At 38.7% G+C, this 24,172-nt stretch overlaps 1 protein-coding gene across 1 annotated transcript in view; it reads left to right on the top strand.

The window, feature by feature from the left end:
- PAPOLG (poly(A) polymerase gamma) overlaps positions 1-23,571 on the top strand; it is a 44,867-nt gene extending 21,296 nt beyond the window's left edge. The window contains exons 9-22 of the mRNA XM_032292051.1: positions 5,828-5,966; positions 6,941-7,013; positions 8,115-8,235; positions 8,917-9,001; positions 9,383-9,436; positions 12,197-12,316; positions 12,779-12,888; positions 17,231-17,352; positions 17,592-17,752; positions 19,063-19,151; positions 19,412-19,632; positions 20,149-20,214; positions 20,412-20,468; positions 22,136-23,571. Coding sequence (XP_032147942.1) covers positions 5,828-5,966; positions 6,941-7,013; positions 8,115-8,235; positions 8,917-9,001; positions 9,383-9,436; positions 12,197-12,316; positions 12,779-12,888; positions 17,231-17,352; positions 17,592-17,752; positions 19,063-19,151; positions 19,412-19,632; positions 20,149-20,214; positions 20,412-20,468; positions 22,136-22,234 — 1,517 coding nt within the window. The 3' untranslated portion in view covers positions 22,235-23,571. The remainder of the gene's footprint in view (positions 1-5,827; positions 5,967-6,940; positions 7,014-8,114; positions 8,236-8,916; positions 9,002-9,382; positions 9,437-12,196; positions 12,317-12,778; positions 12,889-17,230; positions 17,353-17,591; positions 17,753-19,062; positions 19,152-19,411; positions 19,633-20,148; positions 20,215-20,411; positions 20,469-22,135) is intronic.
- Positions 23,572-24,172: the final 601 nt, after the last annotated feature.

Genomic DNA, 24,172 nt, shown 5'->3' with positions numbered 1-24,172 from the left:
AATTGTCTCTTGCCAGTGATAGAAACACATTTAGAAACTCTGATCCTAAAGATATTGTTGGAGGTTGAGGACCAATAAAGTCTGGAGTAGCTATTTGCTTTTCAGGTACAATGGTTATGGTGTTTTGATATGTAGTGTGCCTCTTCCTCCCTTGGGTAAACTAAAAGCCCATGACTTTTCATCTTAGATTCAGCCAGGTAGTCAGAATAAGTCAGAACTTGAAGACTGACACCCCTCCCTGTGGGTAGCACCATCTTACATATCTTTGTATTCCCACCAGCAAAGAGTCTGGTTTATACTGTAGTAGGTATTCAATAAAGTTATTGAGGGAAAAGCCTACAGTGATGATTTTCACTTGTTTTTACCTTATAGCACTTTTCTAATAAAGCCTGGAACTGTTACTAGTTTATGTATAAATAGTTTATATATTTAGGTTCTGAAAAATCCCTTTGCTTACCACTGAGCTGGCACAGCACATTTTGTATAATTTGTTGTTTAGGCACACCTCTGAGATATTGCAAGTTCAGTTCCAGATCACTGCAGTAAAGCAAATTACAATTTTTTTTTTGTTTCCCAGTACATAGAAAAGTTACACTATACTGCAATCTATTAAGTATGCAATAAATAGCATTATGTCTTCATAAATGTGCGTACCTTAATTTAAAAATACGTTATTGCTAAAAAATGCTAACAGTCAGGTGAGCGTTCAGTAAGTTGTAATCTTTTTGCTGGTGTAGGGTCTTGCCTTGATGTTGATGTCTGCAGACTGATGAGGATGGTAGTTGTGGAAGGTTGGGGTGATTGGCAATTTCTTTTTCTCTTTTTTTTTTTTTTTGACTGTCAATTTCTTTAAGACACCAGTGAATTTTGCTGCATTGATTATTTCATGAAAGATTTCTCTGTAGCATGCCATGCTGTTGAATAGCAGTTTACCCACAAGTAGAAAGTCTTTCAAAATTGGAGTCATTCCTCTAAAATGCTGCCACTGCTTTATCAACTAAGTTTATGTAATATTCTAAATCCTTTGTTGTCATTTCAACAATGTTCATAGTATCTTCACCAGAAGTAGATTCTGTCTCAAGAAACCACTTCCTTTGCTCATCCATAAGAAGCAACTCCTCATCCCTTAAAGTTACATCATGAGATTGCAGCAATTCAATCACATCTTAAGGATCCACTTCTGATTCTAGTTCTCTTGTTATTTTTACTACATTGGCAGTTAACTTCTTCTGTTGAAGTCCTGAACCTCTCCCAATCATCCATGAGAGTTGGAATCAACTTCTTCCAAACTTGTTAATGTTGATTTCCACCCCGCACCAGGAGACGGTCTCAATGTGTTGCCCAGGCTGTTGTCAAACTCCTGGGCTCAAGGGATCCTCCCTCCTCAGAATCCTGAGTACCTTAGGACTGCAGGCCTGTGCCACCATGCCTGGTGAAGTTTTTAAAAAAATTTTAATAGAGATGAGGTCTAGCTATATTGCCCAAGCTGGTCTTGAACTCCTGGCCTCTAGTGATCCTCCTGCCTTGGCCATCCAAAGTGCTGTGAGCTACCATGCCTGGCCAAAATGTATTTCTTGAATGGTAAAACAAGAAGATAACTCCTTGATCCATGGGCTACAGAATGGATGCTGTATTAGCAGGTATTAAAATAACTTTAATCTCCTAGAATATCTCCACTAGAATTCTTGGGTGACTAGGTGCATTGTCAAAGAGCGGTCATACTTAGAAAGGAGTCTTTTTTTGCCCAAGCAGTGGATCTCACCAGTGGGTTTTAAAATACTCAGTAAACCATGCTGTAAACACCTGTGCTGTCATCTAGGCTTTGTTGTTCCATTTTTACAGCACAGACAGTAGAGTGAGCATCATTCTTAAGAGCCCTGGGATTTGGGGAATGTTAAATGAGCATTGGCTTCAAGGCTTCAATTCTTTTTTTTTTTTTGAGGTGAAGTCTCACTCTGTTGCCCAGCTGGAGTGCAGTGGCAGGATCTTGGCTCACTGCAACCTCCTTCTCCTAGGTTTAAGGGATTCTCTTGCCTCAGCGTCCGGAGTAGCTGGGATTAAAGGCATGTGCCACCACACCTGGCTACTTTTTGTATTTTTAGTAGAGACGAGGTTTCACCATGTTGGCCAGACTGGTCTTGAACTCCTGACCTCAGATGATTTGCCTGCCTCGGCCTCCCAAAGTGCTGGGATTACAAGCAATAGCCACTGCACCCAGCTGGCCTCAATTTAAAGTCACCAGCTGCATTAGCCTCTAACAGGAGAATTACCTGTCCTTTGAAGCTTTATTACCAAGCTTCTCCTCTCTAGCTATGAAAGTTCTAGCTGGCATCTTCTTCCAGTATAAGGCTGTTTCATCTACATTGATAATCTGTTGTTTAGAGTAGCCACCTTCATCAGTGATTTTAGCTAGATCTTCTGGATAACTTTCTGCAGCTTCTGCATGAGCACTTGTTGCACTTTTATGTTGTGGAGATGGTTTCTTTCCTTAAACCTATGCAGCAGCCTTTACTAGCTTCACACTTTGCTTCTGCACCTTCTTCACCTCTCTCAGCCTTCATATGATTAGAAAGAAGCTAGGGCTTTGCTCTGGGTTAGACTTTGGCTTAAGGAAACATTGTGTCTCATTTGATTTTTTCATCCAGACAAAAATTAAAATTTTCTATCAGCAATAAGGCAGTTTTACTTTTGTCATTCCTGTATTCACTGGAAAGTAGCACTTATAATTTCTGTCAAGAACTTTTTCTTGGCATTCTCAACTTGGTTAACTGATTGGCACAAGAGACATAGCTTTCAGACTATCATAGCTTTCAACATGCCTTCTTCACTGAGCTTAATCTTTTCTAGCTTTTGATTTAAAGTGAGAGATATGTCACTATTTCTTTTACTTGAACACTTAAGAGGCCATTAAGGGTTCTTAATTGGCTTAATTTAAATATTGTTGTGTCTCAAGGAATAGGAAGACCTGAGGAGAGGGAGAGAGATGGGTAATGACCAGTCTGTGGAGCATTCAGAACATACACGTTTACCAACTAAGTTCACCCTCTTACATGGGCTCAGTTTATGGTGCCCCAAAACAATTACAATAGTAACATCAATGATCACTAATCACAAATCACCATAACACATATAATAATAAGAATAAACTTTGAAATCTTTTGAGAATTACTAAAATCTGACACAGAGTCATGAAACGAGAGCTTATGCTGTTGGAAAAATGGTACTGATTTGCTCAACTCAGGGTTGCCACAAACTTTCAACTTGTAAAAAAAACTCAGTATCTATGAAGTGTAATAAAGCAAAGCACAATAAAATGATGTATGCCTTTATATTTATTTTATTTCATTTTATTTTTTTAGACAGGGGCTTGCTCTGTCTCCCAGGCTGGAATGCAGTGATGCAATCATAGCTCACTGCAGCCTTGACCTTCTGGGCTCAAGCAGTCCTTCCATCTTAGCCTCCTGAGTGGCTGGGACTACAGGCATGTGCCACCATGCCCAGCTAATTTTTTTTTTTTTTTTTTTTTTTTTTTTTTTTTTTTTAGCAGAGACTAGGTGTTGCTGTGTTATTCAGGCTCAAACTCCTTTGAACTCAAGCAATCCTTCTGCCTTGGCTTCCCAAAGTGGTGGCGTTACAGGTGTGAGCCACAGTGCCTGGCTGAGTGTGACAGTTAAAAGGTTTCTTTTTGGGGTCATGAAAAACATCCTAGAATTGATAATGTTGTTGATTGCACAACTCTCAGTATACTAAAAACCATTGAATTGTGTACTTTAAATGAATGAATCTTATGGTATGTGAGTTACATCTCAGTGAAGCTGATACAAATTAAAAAATAGCAGCACATGGCTTGTGGCTACCATATTGGACAGTGCAGGTCTAAAAAGATATTAAACAAGTAAACTTTGTCCTTGGGCTCAAGTGTCTTGTATAGTTAGAATAAAGTAAAATTTGCAGTGAAGGGATAACATGAACAATTTGCCCTTCCTTAGAGATTAAATGCCATGTTTTGTCAACTAGATGCATATTTTTTGTATTTACAGTGTCTGAAATTGGTATTTGGTAGTTTTTTTTCTTTTGCTCACTTGGTGGGACATAATATAGATAGCTATAAGAAACGGTCATGACAAGCATGGCGGTGCACCCCTGTTATCATAGCTATTCAAGAGGCTGAGGTGGAAGATCAGTCGCGCTCAGGAGTTTGAGGGTGCAGTGAATTGTGATTGTGCCAGTACACTCCAGTCTGGGTGGTAGAGTGAGAGCCCATCTCTTTAAAAAAAGAAAATGAGTAATGTCAGTGGTGTGGTGTATTCTACTTTATGGGGGGGCATTCAAATTCTGTGAAATACTAAAGTAAGTCTTCAGCTTTACACTTGATTTTAAAATACCCATAAATATGATTACTAATAAAATATTCATTCTTCCCCATTGTCTCCAAATGTCTCCTTCCTTTCACTTTTCTCTCAGTCCTAAATACTAAAAACGGGACATTTCAATGTAATATCAGTGAAGCCCAGTTGAGCAGTTGGAACTGAGGCGAGAACTGAGGTGTCTATTTTAGAAGGCAAAGTAAGGAGGATAAGATTAGCAATTTATGGTTACTGATTGGACTGTGGGCCTAATGTGAAGGTCAGCTTATCAGTTTTTTTTTTTTTTTTTTTCCATATATTCATGTGGTTTGTTATTTATTTCCAGACAATAATCTTGTTAGCTTAACATGATTAATTACTTAAGATCTCAAGAAGTCTTTTGATTTTAGAAACCCAGGCATTGCACCCATAATAGTGGAGTGATTGTTGTGTCAACCAACTGAAAATCAGAGACTCTTCTTCTTAGGTTGAGATAGCAAAAAAAAAAAAAAAAAAAAAATCATTATTAACTATTATAAATTTTATTTCTCTCACTATAGCATTTAGCATTATTCAGAATATCAATAAAGAGCCATATTAATATTCTTTTGCAAAAGAAACAGTCATTAGAGTGAATCGGCAACCAACAGAACGGGAAAAAATTTTTGCAGTCTACCCATCAGACAAAGGGCTGATATCCAGAATTTATAAAGAACTAAAACAGATTTACAAGAAAAAACAAGCCCATTCAAAAGTGGGCAAAGGATATGAACAGACACTTTACAAAAGAAGACATACATGAGGCCAACAAACATATGAAAAAATGCTCATCATCACTGGTCATTAGAGAAATGCAAATCAAAACTACATTGAGATACCATCTGACGCCAGTTAGAATGGCCATAATTAAAAAATCTGGAGACAACAGATGCTGGAGAGGAGGTGGAGAAATAGGAACACTTTTACATTGTTGGTGGGAGTGTTAGTTCAACCATTGTGGAAGACAGTGTGGCGATTCCTCAAGGACCTCTGCAACAATCTTGCATGTTCTTCACATGTACCCCAAAACCATTTCCTGAGCCCCCGCGCTGCATGCCAAAAGTGTTGCACGACTTTAGTTCGGTTAAAGATGCGGTTCTTTGTCCCATGGCAACGAAAATTCTGACTTGTAGACAATTTGAATGATGAGACAGGGCTTTATTGGGTGAAAAGGAAGAAAAGGTGGAAACAGACACTCTTGCTAGGCCAGAGTTCCTCCTAAAGCGCTTCCCACTTGAGTTAAATTCCCAGATTCCAGCTTATCAGTTTTAATGTTTTGTTTATTGGGGAAAAGTTCCAACCACCTATCTTAAGAATAAAGTTACCTTGTTGAATGTCATGGATATTCATTCACCTTGTAAAGAGCAGAAAAAATAAAAAATAAAAAGAATGTCACAGATAGTCGGCCCTAATAATAATTAGCAAATATATTGATTTTCTAGGACGTGGTATTTATTCCAACATGCTAGGATTCCTTGGTGGCGTCTCCTGGGCAATGCTAGTTGCAAGAACTTGCCAATTATATCCAAATGCAGCAGCATCTACTTTAGTTCATAAGTTCTTTTTAGTTTTTTCCAAGTGGTAAGTACTTTGACTATTTACTAACCTCTACCTGTATGTAAGTTTGTTTGGAAATTTAAGAGCTATACATAGATTTTTTCTGTTGTTGTACATTCCTTTGTAAAGTTAAAAGTGTAAAACATCAAATTTGAAGCAATGGTGGGACATCCAGATGACACCTTCTTCCAGAGATTTGTAAATGTGGGCCCTCACCTTGGGAGAGAGGTTAAAATAAGTTTGGCTTTGCAAATTACTAGTTATGTAGAGGTTGCTTAAGCTTTTCTCTTTTGTAAAATGGAGGTGATAATCACATTGATTTATTAGTTTTTTCAGTACGTGTTAGCTGTTGCTGTTCCAAAATTATCAGAATTAAATCCACAAAAGCAAATGAGAAGGAAATGAAAGAGTCAAGTGTAAATTAGTTATAGTTAATGCACAGTAATATTTGCCCTTTCAGAGAACCCTGTATTAAAATAGGCACCCTTTTCTTTGTATAACACCTCACCTTCTTCCTTAGCCCATTTCTTTCTTTATTTCTTTTCTTTCCTTTTCTTTTTTTTTTTTTTTTTTTTTTTAAATTGAGACAGGGTCTCACTCTTGCCCAGGCTAGAGTGCATGCATCTCAGCTCACTGCAACCTCTGCCTCCTGGGCTCAAGTCATCCTCCCACCTCACCCTCCTGAGTATCTGGGACTATAGGCATGCGCCACCAGGCACAGCTAATTTTTGTGTTTTTAGTAGAGACAAGGTTCCACCGTGTTGCCCAGGCTGGTCTCAAACTCCTGAGCTCAGGTGATCGGCCTACTTCAGCTTCCCAAAGTGCTGGGATTACAGGCATGAGCCACCATGCTCGGCCTTTTTTTTTTTTTTTTCTGTTAATACTAAATACCCAGAACATTTGCTCTGTAGAAGGTTAGAACAGTCTAATAATTATAAGATTTCATATAGTACCTGAAGTGAGATCATATGTAAGTTAATTTGCCTTATTCATGTCAGGGAATGGCCAAATCCTGTGCTGCTGAAGCAACCAGAAGAAAGCAATTTGAATTTGCCTGTCTGGGATCCTCGGGTATGTGATTTATTATGGAATTTCCTTAAACCTTTTAAGGAAAAGGACATTTTTCTAAATTACAGTCTAAAGTTAGTTCCTCTGGTCTTTGTTCTTCTCAATAACTATAGTGCTCTTTCTCCTTCTGCTGTTTTTTTTTGTTTTTCTGCAGATGATTAGGACCACTAATGCTGATCCAAATTTTATGTCATTAAAAATCACCCATGTGAGATAAGTGGGTGTCTCAAGGATAATGTCATAATCCATTGTGAAAAACTGTCTCAAAAGTAATTGGTTTCTTGGCTGGACGTGATGGCTCACGCCTGTAATCCCAACACTTTGGGAGGCCGAGGCAGGTGGATTACCTGAGGTCAGGAATTCGAGACCAGCCTGGCCAATATGGTGAAACCCCCTCTCTATTGAAAATATAAAAAATTAGCCAGGCATGGTGGTGCATGCCTGTACTCCCAGCTACTCTGGAGGCTGAAGCACAAGAATCGCCTGAACCCAAGAGGCAGAGGTTGCAGTGAGCCGAAATTGTGCCACTGCACTGCAGCCTGGGTGATGGAGTTGAGACTTTGTCTCAAAAAAAAAAAAAAAAAAAAAAAGTAATTGGTTACTACTAATAAAGTACTAAAGTATAATAAAAGATTTGCTTTACAATAGAATTTAAAGCAGATTGATTGTTCCAAGATAGCATAATTCTCTCATATCTTGCATTTTATTTTGCTTTTAGAGTGAGTGCTCGTTCCTCTAGGTAACTAAGGGGAAGTCATCCATTGAGTGGGTGGTGAGAAAAGAATGAGAACCATTAAACCAGATAATGCTTATTGTAGTTATAATACTGTATGTTCTTGATCATGAGATATTGTTTATAAAATCCACATCAATTTAACAGCTTTTCTGAGGAAAAACATACTTCTGCAATGTTTTCTTTGACTTTGACTCTTAGACATATCCGAGTTCAGAAATAAATGTAGTTGGGGAGGGAAATGTACTTCTTAGACTTGAGGAAATGTAGTATTAAATTTATATTTCATATTCTTCAGACTTTTTGGGGAAATGAAGTGAGGACAACTGAAATAGGAGAATAGATCAGTTACTCTGCTTCTAATTTCACAGGTAAATCCATCAGATAGGTATCATCTCATGCCCATAATCACCCCTGCCTACCCACAACAGAATTCTACGTATAATGTGTCCACATCAACTCGAACAGTAATGGTAGAAGAATTTAAACAAGGTAAACATGTTGGCCCTATTGCCCTTTACATATTCCCACAAGTTTTTGGTTGACAACAATTTTATTCTCTGTTCCAGCTATGGATTGATAGTTAGCGTTATACCTATTATTTCTAAAAATTCTTTCAAATATGGTTGTTTTGTTTTTTAGTAATTAGTTTTCCAAAGTATATGATAATATTAAGGCCAAAAATGGAGCCAACCCAGTCTTGGTGGAACCTAATTTTTTGTATTCTAAGAAATAGCATATATTTATATTTTGTTACTCAAGAATTTGGTGGGCCAGGCACAGTGGGCTCATGCCTGTAACCCCAGCACTTTGGGAGGCTGAGGTGGGTGGATCACCGAAGGTCAGGAGTTCAAGACCAGCCTGGCCAACATGGTGAAACCCTGTCTCTACTAAAAAACACAAAAATTAGCCAGGCATGTGGCACGCACCTGTAATCTCAGCTACTCAGGAGACTAAGGCAGGAAAATCGCTTGAACCCAGGAGGAGGTTGCAGTGAGCCAAGACAGAGCCACCACCCGCCAGCCTCGGTGACAGAGTGAGACTCCACCTCAAAAAAAGAAAGAATTGGGTGTGGTGGAGTTTGAGATTTTGTGGTAATAGAGTGATTTAAGAGCTGGTCCCTCTCAAAAACATTATTTATTCTTTGTTTGTTTTGTTTTGTTGTAAATTTAGGTCTCGCAGTCACAGATGAAATTCTTCAAGGAAAATCAGATTGGTCCAAACTACTTGAGCCACCAAATTTCTTTCAAAAGTATAGGTATGTGAAATTTTGTATTTTGTATGTACGTGATTTTTTTTTTTTAAGAATGATGTTAAACTTAGTTAATATATGGCAGGCGATAGCTCTTCCTATTTCTTAAGGAAGATAGAGAGTAAACTAACAAATCCTAAGTGGTAAGAGTATTTCTTCATTCTATTAGTATCTAATCCAGTATTAGTGACTTTTTAAAGTTAATTGTTTTTTACTTGTAGGACCTAGAATTTTGTGAAAATCAGAGCACATTTAATTTTCATCAACTGTGTGCCTTTATTAGCTCATTTGTTCAGTGAGAGGGATGAAAAAAAAGGGATGATTAAAAAGCAAGCCCTAACAATTTTTCTGACTTTTTTTTCCTGATTGTTACTGACAATTCTTCAGACATTATATAGTATTGACTGCCAGCGCATCAACAGAAGAAAACCATCTAGAGTGGTAAGACTTCTATTTCAAGTTTTCTACCTAGTGTGTGGTAATAGTGACATATTTACATGGCGCTTTACCATTTATAAAATACTTTCTTGCTTGATTTAGAAAATTATTATTATTATTATTTTGAGAGAGAGAGAGTGTCACTGTTGCTCAGGCTGGAGTGCAGTGTCGTGATCTCAGTTTTGCCATGTTGGCCAGGCTGGTCTCGGAACTCCTCATCTCAGGTGATCTGCCCACCTTAGCTCCCAAAGTGCTAAGGTGTGAGCCACCTCACCCAGGCTTTTTTTTTTTTTGGGGGGGAGAAGGAGTCTCTGTCACCCAGACTGGAGTACAGTGGCGTGATCTCGGCTCACTGCAGCCTCCACCTCCTGGGTTCAAGTGATTCTCCTGCCTTAGCCTTCTGAGCAGCTGGGACTACAGGTGCATGCTATCATACCCTATGGCTAATTTTTGTAGTTTTAGTAGAGACGGGCTTTCACCATATTGGCCAGGCTGGTCTCAAACTCCTGATCTCAAGTGATCCGTAAAATTATTATATCTTACTGGTGATTGTTGTATATGACCATGGAGCTTCAGTGTTTAAAATATGCCATCAAATTAATGTTTCAGAATCAGGAGGGACATGAGAGAAGGATATATGTATAAATTCTGCTTCTTGTCTAGTTTGGATGATTCTGATAGCCACCGTCTTAATAAGTTTTCCATTTTTGCCATCATGTTTACCTTCAACAAAACTCAAAAGACATTTTCTATATCCTTTTAATTTAGGAGATGATGGCATAAATTTTTCAGATTTAGCTTCCATCAACAGGAGACATTTGTGGTCAAGAAGTAATATTCTTTCTAGCACATCTGAATTTATCCCCTCTGCCTCCAGTATATTCACATCCTTGGCTCTATCAGGCGGAAGCTATGAGACCGCCAGAGATGGTTGTACTTTCCTTGGGTCTGACTTCTGGAAAAGCAAAACAACAATACTATTTTATTTTTACTTCAGGAGTTTAATGCTTATTTCATTGGTAATTAAAGGGACTCTGAAAATAATCCTGTCACTGAAACAGTATTTTGTTTGTCCATATCAGGAGTCAGAAAATAGGGTCTAGGCCAAATTCAATATGCCACCTATTTTTCATAATGTTTTATTGGCATATAGCCATGTTTCTTCATTTATATATTATCTGTGGCTGCTTCTGGGCCTCATAAGAAAGTCGAATAGTTGTAACTGAGACTGTATGGCCCAGAAACCCTAAAATTTACTGTTTAGCCTTTTGCAGAAAAAGTTTACCAACCTCTCATTTAGATGACACCGGAATAACACAGATTTTTGTGGATTAACTGTTAAAGCACATACAACAATTATAATGTATAAGCCTTTGCTGATGTTCTTTTAAAAAATGTTAAAATGTACTTATAGTTATTCTAATTCATTAAGTCATGAATAAGTTTTATAGCTGCCATTGGTCACACTTCTTAAGTGAGGTAGAAATGAAGTTGGCAGAAATCTGAAGAAACTTGAGGTATTTTAATAATATCTAATCCAAATTTAGTGAATTTTTTCTTAAATGCAAAGTCTATCATAATATATGATTGTTTCATATATTATGTACCAATATTAGTTTCATTGTTTAAACATATCTTAGCCTTAGGATTTATTTATTTATTTAAGAGACGGAGTCTCACTGTCACCCAGGCTGGAGTACAGTGGCGTGACCATACTGCAGCCTCAAACTCCTGGGCTTAAGCAGTCCCTCCTGCCTCAGCTTCCTGAGTAGCTGGGGCCTGCAGGTCCATGCCACCATGCCTGGCTGATTTTTTTTTTTTTTTTTAATCTTACAGAGATGGAGTCTCACTGTGTTGCCCCAGGTGATCTCAAACTCCTGGTGTCAGGTGATCCTCCCGTCTCAGCTTCCCAAAAGTACTGGGATTAACGAGCAGGAGCCAGCACACCTGACCTAGCCTTAGGTTTGAGATGTAAGATTTGATGGTAAAAAAAGATTCGGGATTAGATTAACCAGCAATTTTTGTTCATGCCCTAAGCCATGACTATTTATAGTCTTAACTAAGTCAGAGTATTTTAGATTCAGAAATGCATTAAATAAATCAGTTCTTCTATTAAAAAAAAGAACACACAGGAATCTACCAACTTGTTATTTACTACAATGGCATTTTAAATAGGGTTCCTAATGTATTGGGCTGAAATTTTTAAATGAACATGTAAAGATTCATAGCTAATATGCTGTTTGGCTTACTTGAGTGTAGCTTTCATATTTAAAGTTGACATAAGATAATTTGTGTTTACAATGGCATTTTAAATGGGGTTCCTAATATATTGGGCCGAAATTTTTATTTTATTTATTTATTTAGTGATGGAACCTCACTCTGTCGCCCAGGCTGGAGTGCAGTGGGGTGATCTCAGCTCACTGCAGCCTCCACCTCCCAGGTTGAAGCGATTCTTCTGCTTCAGCCTCCTGAGTAGCTGAGAATATAGGTGTGCACCCCATACTCAGCTAATTTTTTGGTATTTTTAGTAAAGACGGGGTTTTACCATGTTGGCCAGGCTGGTCTTGAACTCCTGACCTCAGGTGATCTGCCCGCCCCAGCCTCCCAAAGTGCTGGGATTACAGGCATAAGCTACCACACCCACCCTGAAATTTTTTAATGAACATGTAAAGCTTCATAGTTAATATGCTGTTTAGTTTACTTGAGTGTAGCTTTCAGATTTAAAGTGGACATAAGATGAATTGTGTTCCTTGTTTGTTTTAGGGTTGGATTAGTAGAATCTAAAATACGTGTACTTGTTGGAAACTTGGAACGGAATGAATTTATTACTCTTGCCCATGTGAATCCCCAGTCATTCCCAGGGAGTAAGGAACATCATAAAGAGTAAGTTAATTGTTTTTTAATACTGTATTTATTAAATAATGTTATTTGGCATATGCATCATTTCAGAGTAATTGCGAGACTTTTGTTTAACAGGCATTGATGGGAGTATGACACATTATATATTCGAGTTTGAGTGGCTAGGCATTAACATTAAAAATAAGTACATACTACTTTGGTAGCCCAGAAACCCCGGCAAAACACCATCACAATATTTGGAGCATATTTAAGCATATATTTAGTAAGTCATTTTCATAGCCACTTAATCCTCCTTAGAACAGCAGGCAGTAGCTTACCAGTGTTCTGGATGCCACTTTTAAGAATCTGGCCAGACCACTGAAATCTGTATTTGTGAGATAAGAGAGGTAGAGACCACGTTTTAATTATGAAGTAGCATCTGTAACATTGTAAAAAAAAAAAAAAAAAAATAGTAATTAATGGAAATTCTTAAATTTTACTTTATAGCAACAATTACGTATCAATGTGGTTCCTTGGGATAATTTTTCGGAGAGTAGAAAATGCAGAAAGTGTCAACATAGACTTGACATATGATATACAGTCATTTACTGATACAGGTAAGACTTCATCATCATAGAGCCGTGATTCTCAAACCTGACTATTACTCAGTGTCATCTGCCTACGATCTGGCTGGCTGTACTTATTAAAGTTCCACAATTGGTTAAGTGAACATGGCATATCCATACTGCTATTGAAACAGGAAAGGAGCCGGGCGCGGTGGCCCACGCCCTATAATCCCAGCACTTGGGAGGCAGAGGCGGGCAGATTACCTGAGGTCAGGAGTTCGAGACCAGCCTGGCTAATATGGTGAAACCCCTTCTCTACTAAAAATAGAAAAGTTAGCGTGGTATGGTGGCGGATGCCTGTAATCCCAGCTGCTTGGGAGGCTAAGGCAGGAAAATCACTTGAACCCAGGAGGAGGAGGAGGTTGCAGTGAGCTGAGATTGTCCCACTGCACTCCAGCCTGAGCCACAGAGTGAGACACTGTCTCAAAAAAAAGGGAAAAAAAAGCATTATGAAGCAATTTCCAAGATATATTAAGTGGGAGGTAAAATTACAGAACACTGTTACACTGTGCTACCATTTATAGAAAAAAGAAAAAATAAATACACATTTGCTTATAATTGCATAGAATATCTCTGGAAGGATGCTTAGTTTTCTAAAAAATGGCAAGAGTGGTTGCTTCTAGGTCAGGGGACAGGATAAGGAGACATCATTGAATACTCTTCAACACTTTTGAGTTTTGTAGCATGTGAATGTTAACTGTTTTATTTTATTTTATGAGACAGAGTGTCACTCTGTCATCCAGGCTGGACTGCAGTGGTGCAATCTCAGCTCACTGTAACCTTCGCCTCTGGGGTTCAAGCGATTCTCATGCCCCAGCCTCCCAAGTAGCTGGAATTACAGGTCCATGCCACCATGCCTGGCTAATTTTTGTATATTTAGAAGACGAGTTTCACCATGTTGGCCGTGCTGGTCTCAAACACCTGACCTCAAGTGATCCACCTGCCTCGGCCTCCCAAAGTGCTGGGATTACAGGCGTGAGCCACCTTGCCCAGCTGAATATTATGTTTTAAAATACAAAGAAAGGAAAGCTGTTTGTGTATACAACCAGGGTTTGTGACCACAATCATAAAGATGACTTGATTTTTTCCAGGCGCAGTGGCTCACGAGCACCTGTAATCCTAATACTTTGGGAGACTGAGACAGGTGAACCTCTTGAGCTCAGAAGTTTGAGACCAGCCTGGGCAACATGTTGAAACTCATCTTTACACAAAATACAAAAAAAAAAATTACCAGGTATAGTGGCACACGCCTGTGGTCCCAGCTACCTGGGAGGCTGAGGTGGAAGAATTGCTTGAACCCAGAAGGTTAAGGCTCCAGTGAGCCCAGATTGTGCCACTACTCTGTAGTTTGGGTGACAAAGTGAGACCCTGTCTCAAAAAATAAAAAAAAAAACTTGATTTTTATGGGGTTTGTTCTGTTTTGTTTGTTTTAAATAGAGAATTTCGCTATGTTGCCCAGGCTGGTCTCAAACTCCTGGATTCAAGCGATTTGCCTACCTCAGCCTCTCAGAGTGCTGGGATTACAGGTGTCAGCCACTGCACCTGGCCAGATTTTTATGTTTTTTTATATGAAATAAATATCACTAAGTACAGAATTACTGAATATATTTCAGGATCAGTGAAAAGAGTATCTTTCGCATCTAGCACTCTAGTCACAACCCTGGAATATCTTAATGTATCTGTTATGAATTTAGGATTATTTAACTTAAGAATCTGGAATACTATTAAAATTACTGGTTTGGCTCATCTGGGTTTTCTGAATTCTTTTGAAAGAGTCCTCCTATTATGAAAATGGAGATTCCTGGCCAGGTGCAGTGGCTCACGCCTGTAATCCCAGTACTTTGGGAGGCCGAGGCAAGCAGATCACCTGAGGTCAGGAATTCGAGACCAGCCTGGCCAACGTGGTGAAACCCCATCTCTACTGAAAATACAAAAATTAGCCGGGCGTGGTGGCATATGCCTGTAATCCCAGGTACTTGGGAGGCTGAGGCAGGAGAATCGCTTGAACCTGGGAGGCAGAGGTTGCAGCGAACTGAGATCGCACCATTGCACTCCAGCCTGGGCAAAAAGAGTGAAATGCCATCTTAAAAAAAAAAAAAAAAAAAAAAAAAAAAAAAAAGAAACAGGAGAAAAAAATGCAGATTCCTATGCTTCACCTTAGAACCACTAAATCACACTCTGGGGAGGGAACCAAAGAATCTGCATCTTGAACAAGCACCCCTGGTAACTCTTTTATAAGCAATCTGGAATAAAAACATTCATTATAAATTTTTCCATTCTAATTTGGTCTTAATTGATTTAAAAAGGAGAAGGTACATTGTTTATTATAAATTTATAAAATATTATTTTCAGATGAAGAAATTTGAGGCCCCAAGAGATTAATAATTTACCACATCTCACAGTAGTTGCTGTGTAAAACAAGCCTCCCATCCCTGTCTTCAGTGGGCTTTTAATCTAATTGGGTATATTTACAATTAAAACATATTAAGAAATTTATTTGGTTATAATAAAATAAATAAAACCCGTTTTCTTATAAGGTGTGAAAAGCACTAGAATGGGAATCTAGGGCTACGTGGATTCTGATCCTGACAAGGCATTCAGGGCTGTTTAGCCTCCTTTTCTCAACTGTACAATAAGTATGTATTTGTAAGATGGTTCCTGAAGTCTGTCTTTCTATGATTGTGGTAGCTGCAGTAGTAAATTCTCATAGACAGCTTGAATTGCATCTTGGATATTTGGCGTAAGAATTAGCTTAGAAGGCCGGGTACCGTGGCTCACATCTGTAATCCCAGCACTTTCGGAGGCAGAGGTGGATGGATCTTTTGAGATCAGAAGTTTGAGACCAGCCTGGCCAACATAGTGAAACCCCATCTCTACGAAAAATCAAAAATGTAGCTGGGCGTGGTGCCACATGCCTCTAGTCCCAGCTACGTGAGAGGCTGAGGCAGGAGAATTAGCTTGAACCCACAAGGCAGAAGTTGCAGTAAGCCAAGATTATACCACTGCACTTCAGCCTGGGTGACAGAGCAAGACTCCTGTGTCCAAAAAAAAAAAGAAGTAGACTTGGACAAGTAATTATGAGGAGAGATTGCCTTTTGGTAAAATATTAGAAAACAAGATCTGGAACATACTGTACCTTTTTTCATGCATTTATGTTGTTAATAAAGTTTGATTATGAGAAAGTTTTAGAAGGTGGACATGGAAAAACTAGTGGATTCGTGGCCAACCACAGTGGCTCACGCCTATAATCCCAGCACTTTAGGAGGCCAAGGTGGGCAGATCACCTGAGGTCGGGAGTTCGAAACCAATCTGACCAACATGGAGAAACCCCATCTCTACAAAAAATCTAAAAAGTAGCTGGGCGTGGTGGCGCATGCCTGTAATCCCAGCTACTTGGGAGGCTGGGGCAGGAGAATGGCTTGAACACAGGAAGCAGAGGTTGCAGTGAGCCAGGATTGTGCCACTGCACTCCACCCTGGGTGACAGAACAAGAGTCCGTGTCAAAAAAATAAAAAGAATATGGCCGGGCGCGATGGCTCACGCCTGTAATCATAGCACTTTGGGAGGCCAAGGTGGGTGGATCACCTGAGGTCAGGAGTTCAAGACCAGCCTGGCCATCATGGTGAAACCCCATCTTAAAAAATAAAATAAATAAATAAATAATAAAAAGAATTAGCTTAGACTTGGACAAGTAATTATGAGGAAAGATTGCCTCTTGGGGTAATATTAGAAAACAAGATCTGGAAAATACCTTTTTTTCCATACATTTATTTTGTTTAATTATGAGAAAGTCTTAGAAGGTGGACATGGAAAAACTAGTGGATTCATGTCCAGGCACAGTGGCTTACGCCTGTAATCCCAGCACTTTAGAAGGCCAAGGTGGGCAGATCACCTGACGTCAGGAATTCAAGACCAGCCTGACCAACATGGAGAAACCCCATCTTTACTAAAAATACAAAATTAGCTGGGCATGGTGTGGTGCATGCCTGTAATCCCAGCTACTTGGGAGGCTGAGGCAGGAGAATCACTTGAATCCAGGAGGCGGAGGTCGCAGTGAGCCAAGATCGCGCCATTGCACTCCAGCCTGGGCAACAAGAGTGAAACTCCGTCTCAAAAAATAAAATAAAAAAGAGAGAAACTAGTGGATTCATGAATAGGATTGTGATGTGATGTAAATGTATTAAAAATATTTGTTTTGTGAGAGGGTTATTGGTGGGTGGGTGGCCGGTGGTGATAGTGGGGATATAGTAAAGGCATATGCATTTCAGGAAAATTAGGCAGAACCCTTGGTTCAGAAAGAAGTGTCCCATTTAACGTATTAACATTGTTGCAGTGTACAGACAGGCAAACAATATAAATATGCTAAAGGAGGGAATGAAAATTGAAGCAACTCATGTAAAGAAAAAACAACTTCATCACTACCTTCCTGCAGAAATTCTTCAAAAGAAGAAAAAGGTGAGTTTGTAATTTTAACTTTCCAGTATGGTTTTAGTCAGACAAATCTAGGATCAAATTTGCATTCTTACAGCTCACAAACCTATTGAGAAAAATAAGGAGGATATAGGCAATTCAATCTAGGACTGAAATCTCATTTTCATTCATCACAAGAGATAATTTGCTTAAATGACCTTCAAAATTGAAACCAGTCTTTATAATTTGCTTTTCAAAATCCTAAAATCGTTTTCTTCTTTCAGCAAAGTCTCTCTGATGTCAGTCGAAGCTCGGGCGGACTTCAATCCAAAAGATCGTCTCTGGATAGCAGTTGTCTAGATAGCTCCAGAGACACTGATAATGGAACACCTTTTAATTCTCCAGCATCCAAGTCTGATAGCCCTTCTGTAGGAGAAATGGAAAGGTCTGTCATATTTCAAATGTGTCCTTTTGGTTTTCTGTTCAGTTTGTTTGACGATAATGTGAACTTTTCTATACCTCTGCTACTGCCTTTCTTTTTAAATTGTTAAAAGATTTTATTTTACAGGCTGCTGATCAGTTTCTTGTTTAGAAATAATTGTGGTAATCCTGTGGGAGATGGTATAGGCTTATGAGCATGTGAGACTAGATAGATACACGGAAATGTACACATTTTTTGCTTAAATTTTTCTCTTCTTACTGGCTCCTCTGCTTTTTCTCCACCTTTATTTCAATGAAATGTTAAAGTACAGGCCTGAGCCAACAGTTGTGGCCAGGCACAGTGGCTGGGGCTTTTAATCCTACAACTTTGAGAGGTCAAGGCAGGCGGATCACTGGAGCCCAGGAGTTCCCAGACCAGCCTGGGTAACATGGCGAAACCCAGCCTCTACAAAAAAAAAAAAAGGCCAGACACGGTGGCGGTGGTTCATGCGTATAATCCCAGCACTTTGGCAGGCTGAGGCGGACAGATCACCTGAGATCAGGAGTTCAAGACCACCCTGGCCAACATGGCAAAACCCTGTCTCTGCTAAAAATACAAAAATTAGCAGGGCATGGTGGTGCGCACTTGTAATCCCAGCTACTTGGGAGGCTGAGGCAGGAGAATCACTTGAACCCAGGAGGTGGAGGTTACAGTGAGCCGAGATCGTGCCATTGCACTCCAGCCTGGGCAACGAGAGTGAGACTCTGTCTCAAAAAAAAAATAATTAGCTCGGCATGGTAGTGCACGCCTGTAGTCCCAGCTACTCGGGAGGCTGAGGTGGAAGAATTGCTTGAGCCCGGAAGGTTGAGGCTGCAGTGAGCCATGTGTTCATGCCACTGCACTCCAGCCTAGGTGACAGAACAGTACTATGTCAAAAAAAAAAAAAAAAAAAGGCAGTTGTAATTGTTATACAGTAATAAGTGTTTTAAATAAGTAAAGGGGCCAGCTGGTGGTAGCTCCAGCACTTTGGGAGGCCAAGCCAGGAGGATTGCTTGAGCCTCAGGAGTTCAAGACCAGCCTGGGCACCATAGTGGGATCCTGTGTCTACAAGAATAAAAATTTAAAAATCAGCCAGACATGAGGGCACACACCATATTCCCAGCTACCTGGGAGGCTGAGTGGTAGTTACTTGAGCCCGGGAGGTTGAGGCTGCAGTGAGCTGTGAGTGTGCCACTACACTCCAACCTGGGCAATAGAGTGAGGCCTTTTCTCAAAAAAGAGGAAAAAAGTAATATTTAAATCATTTATTGATGATAATTTAACACTTTCATTAGGAATAGTGCTGAGCCTACTGCTGTAATTGTGGAGAAGCCACTGAGTGTACCACCAGCCCAAGGACTCTCCATTCCAGTCATTGGTGCAAGTAGGTATCTAAACTTGTATTATTAATAATTCTATTTACAAAAAATTAGCTGGACATGGTGGCACATGCCTGTAGTCCTAGCTACTTAGGAGGCTAAGGCAGGAGGATCACCTGAGCCTGGGAAGTAGAGGCTGCGGTGAGCCGTGATCAAGCTACGGCCCTCCAGCCTGGGTGATGGGAATGAGAGACCCTGTCTCAAGAAAAGAAGAAAATTATATACATAAATGTTTAATTATTAAAATCCTTTTTTTCCTTTTCAGAAATTGACTCTACAGTAAAAGCTGTGTCACCCCCTGCTGTGTGTACCATTCCTACCGTAGTAGGGCGAAATGTCATTCCTAGAATCACAACACCCCACAACCCTGCCCAGGGACAACCACATCTGAATGGAATGTCAAATATAACTAAGACTGTTACACCCAAGAGATCCCATTCCCCATCCATAGATGGGACTTCTAAGAGGTTGAAAGACATAGAAAAGGTAAAGCTACAACTTTAGTGGTGATTCAGTAGTTAATATTTTTAAACTTAATACTAAAGAAACAATTTTCCATAGCTGTTGGTGTTCTGTTAGGAGTTGACTGAAAAGAATATTTACCCAAACCTTAAAGGAACAATATTAATTGCTCATCCTAAAATCAAATTACTAATGTGTCTAAAAATTTGAATGATTGGTCCAAGTTTCTCCTTGACTTACAGAAGTCATTATTGATAACGAAATCTTATTTCTTGGCTGTTAATATGCCCTGTTTCCAGTAGGTGGTGGTAAAACTGTATTCGTTAGAATCTGAATTGATTTAACCAAAAAGATCACTCAAACTGTAGAAATTAACAGTGGCAACTGAAGTCAATCTGATTTAAATTATCTTCCCTTACCAACCCATGTTTATAGTAATTTTTATAAGAGCCTAACCACTAATTAGTCTTCCAGTCTATATAGATTTGTATGGTTTTTGCAGATACATACTAGCAATTTATTTCAATGTTTATATTTTAGTTTATTCGACTTGAATCAACATTTAAGGACCCTCGCACAGCTGAAGAAAGAAAAAGAAAATCAGTGGTAAATATATTAATAGTGTGCTTCAGAATATTTACTGTAAAACTCCATGTATCAGGAAAAGTGCCATATTAGAAAGTAGGTCAGACAAGATCTACTGTTAGGTTTGTTAGGTTTTAGTTAGGTTTTATTTTAAGTAGAAATAAGTGTTTGCATATAGGAAAGTTAGTTTTTACTTGTGTTGTTTCTTCTGTTTTTAGGATGCCATTGGAGGAGAATCTATGCCTATTCCTACTATTGACACATCTCGCAAAAAGGTAACAGTCTTATTCATAGGTACAGTACATAGGTAAAAACTCATAGGTAATCTACAAGTAAAAAAGGCTTATTAAGAGCCTTAGCGGCCGGGCGCGGTGGCTCAAGCCTGTAATCCCAGCACTTTGGGAGGCCGAGGCGGGTGGATCACAAGGTCAAGAGATCGAGACCATCCTGGTCAACACGGTGAAACCCCGTCTCTACTAAAACTACAAAAAATTAGCTGGGCATGGTGGCGCGTGTCTGTAGTCCCAGCTGCTCAGGAGGCTGAGGCAGGAGAATTGCCTGAACCCAGGTGGCGGAGGTTGCGGTGAGCCGAGATCGCGCCATTGCACTCCAGCCTGGGTAACAAGAGCGAAACTCCGTCTCAAAAAAAAAAAAAAAAAAAAAAGAGCCTTAGCACTGGGAAAAGGAAAGATTTTGTCCCTGTCCTGAAGACTAGCAGTGTAGTTGGGTTGGGGTTGGAGATAGCAAAGTATGTAGTTCTAAATGTATGTATCTCAGAAGTCTAAAAAAGAGAGAATAGTTTAAGACAACTTTATTATTTATTTAGATTATGTTCACCCTTTGTTTTTTATCTTTAAAGAAGCAGTTGGATGCTTAGCACATTAATTTCTTACCAAGTACCTGGTAATATATCTCTGTTGTGTACTACTGCTTACTGTCCAAACATAGGTTTGATAATTAGGAACTACATGTATTAATATTTTAGAGGAACCAAATGTAGTGGTATATATAGTAAATACCTTTAAAACATGAGCTAAAAGCCCCTAAATTATAATTTAAATGTTTATTATTTGAAGAATTACTTTTATAACTAATAATATGTAGTAGTATTAAGTATGTTATGCTAAAAAGCAAGTACTCAAAAAGCAGCCTTGTGTAAATCTAAGTCCTTCTCTGAGTTTATAGTGAACAGAATGGCTTATTTTCACCCCTCCCATTAAATAGTAAAGTGCTTCTCATCATCAGCTCTTACCCTGCCAGGTTTTCCACAATGTAGTAGCTTTTCTAAAGCAAAATAGAATACTCGCAGGCCATTTGTTGTAGAATTTGAGCCTGTAACGTAAGATTAAGTTACAAAAAATATGATGTATAATTATGTGATAGTGGAAAAAATTTTTGAGATGGATATTAAAGTACAAAAGAGTGGAGTGACATATGGATTTTTTAATATATCAAGTCTAAAGTGAAAGTGGCTACACCAAACAATTCGCACAAAATTGTAATAATATCTGAGACTTGGTTATGGCATTTAAGTCAGTATTGCCCTGTTTTCTATTACTTTATATATCTCAAATTGTTCATAATTGTTTTAATGCATATGGATATGATACAGATACTGGCTTAGCCAAGGTAAAACGAGAGGAGAATTAAGCAGTCATCTCTTGACAAGAAACTGTCCCCATCCTGTACATCTTCACACTCCTGCCACTTCTGACCTTTCTCTTAGCCCTTTGCTTTTCACCTGTGACTGTAAAAAGAAGTCATGCCGAAAGCAAGAGTTCCCTATGAACACTGGAAGGAAGTATTCATTGCATACTTGAGTGTTCAGGAGCTAGAGGGATTGAGAGAAAAACTCAAGAGTTTTTTTGTGAGTGACTTTCTAGTTGGGCCTTTATAACATATGGTGTGCTTTTCCTTTTTTGTTTCTCTTTCTTTCTAATAGAGACTACCCAGTAAAGAACTACCAGATTCATCATCTCCAGTTCCAGCAAATAACATCCGTGTCATCAAAAATTCCATTCGACTGACCCTTAATCGGTAAAAGCAGTGCCTCCTCTCTTAAGTGAACAAGCAATCATTTAGTGACATAGATGCAGCCACTGTTTTTTCAAATAGAAGTGGCTGTCATACATGAAATATGGTGAAAGTTACAGCCTCAGCCTCATTAACCTTGAAGTGGTTTCTGAACTGTCACACTTTGACCTGCAGATGCTGTAGCATTCTTTTACTGATTGCTACATACACTTCTCTGAGGATCACCTGCTGTCAAATTGCAGTCTACAGTATTACAGCTTTGCATTTGGGGGTTTTACTGCCTTAATTTTCAACGCTTGTTATGGGAACCAGTTCTTGGCCACTTGGACACTGATAACAAGTCCTGAACTCCATTTTGTGTGTGTGTGTGTGTGTGTGTGTGCGCGTGCATTTTTTTTTGTTTGTTTTTGTCTTATGTTGTAATCATTGTATAGACCTAAAAAACAGCTGAAAACAAACAAAAAAATTGTCTTGTATTTTCCAAATGTTAACACATTTACTTTAGCATTGAAGCCACTTTGTGAAACCTGAGATAAATGAATGTGAGGTATTTTTTCTGCTTTCCTTATTTGTGTAGATGCACTGTCTGTTCTGTTGATTTAAATTATTTTTTTCCAGATTGGCACATGAAATATTTAAACTTTTTTGTGTGCCTTTCTGTCCAAATGTTGCTTAGTTACCAGGGAAGATTAGTCCAGTGATTACATAAGAGTTGGGCACCATAAATTCTCTATATTTTGCCTCCCATGGAGGCCTTTGAAATGCATCTTTATTAAAAATCAAAATATAACCAGGATACTGAAAGTCAGTATATGAATGGTAAAATTGTTACATATCCTATTTCATGCCATTCTTGTTAGTTGACTGGTATTTTTTACCGAGGAGCAACGCATTCCAGCATCAACAATAAGATACCTTTAAGTATGGCAAACTTGTATTTTTGAGGTGTAAAATTAACTTGGCATGATAATTCCTGACCATTATTTACCCCACAACTTCAAATAGTTTCTTCATGGACTAGGCATGCAGAAATAAGCAGTGGATTTTATTGAAACCTTAAAGGCATTTTGAATGACATTGTTACCAACCATTAATTGGCTCAGGACCTTTGTAATTTTTATTTAACTATATGAGTTGTCTTTTTTTACGCTGCTTTTTTCAATGCATTTCTTAATATTTTTTAAGTTTCATGAATGCATGCTCAGTTTATTAAAATCCATAACCATGTAATTCTTGTAATATGTTGATTCAGTGTTTTGTAAATGAAGTCGTATGTATTTTCAGAGTATTTTTGTATGTACTGTAAGATACCATCTTTTCAAAGAGAAACCTTTAAAACCTTTATTGTCTCTCCTTAGTCTAATTTTTTAAATATGGATTATGCTTGAATTATTATATTTAAAATGAAAATGTATAGATTACACAGCCAGGAATGCTAGTATTTATCGCCTTCTTCAGATTTCACTCAGCATTTAGTAGGTTCAGTAGGAAAAACCCAGAATGGTATATTGAGTAGTGTGGGGAAGATAACTCGTTGTGTATTTTGTAGGACTCATGGGATGCCATCTAGCAGGTGGAGAAATAGCAGTCCATTTTCTCTTGCAAGCCCTTTACTGTTGAGTTGAAATTCTTGAATTGTCAGAGAGCAGTATCCTCCAGGTTCCACTGCTTCCCGTTAGGTCTCTGAAATGTAAATTGTAATGTTTACCTTTACCATGGAAAACATGAAAAGTCTTAGAAGTAAACAACAGCAAGGAAGAAATGATTGTTCTCTTATTCCCTTTTTATATAGCAGCAAAAGATAAGAATTAAGTCACATAACCAAGTTGTAGCTTCCTTGGCAAAGCTGTTGTCTTAGCTGACTCTTTCCCTTTAGTCAAATGTTGTGGGATTTGTTCTACAAATACTCTATTTGAGCAAAAGTGAATGGTTATGAAAGGACTGA

Source organism: Sapajus apella, unplaced genomic scaffold (genome assembly GCF_009761245.1).
Source record: "Sapajus apella isolate SASKATOON/1434 unplaced genomic scaffold, GSC_monkey_1.0 scaffold26, whole genome shotgun sequence".
NCBI lineage: Eukaryota > Metazoa > Chordata > Mammalia > Primates > Cebidae > Sapajus > Sapajus apella.
Note: the sequence above shows the minus strand (reverse complement) of the source record. Positions and strands in the feature narration are given on the sequence as shown.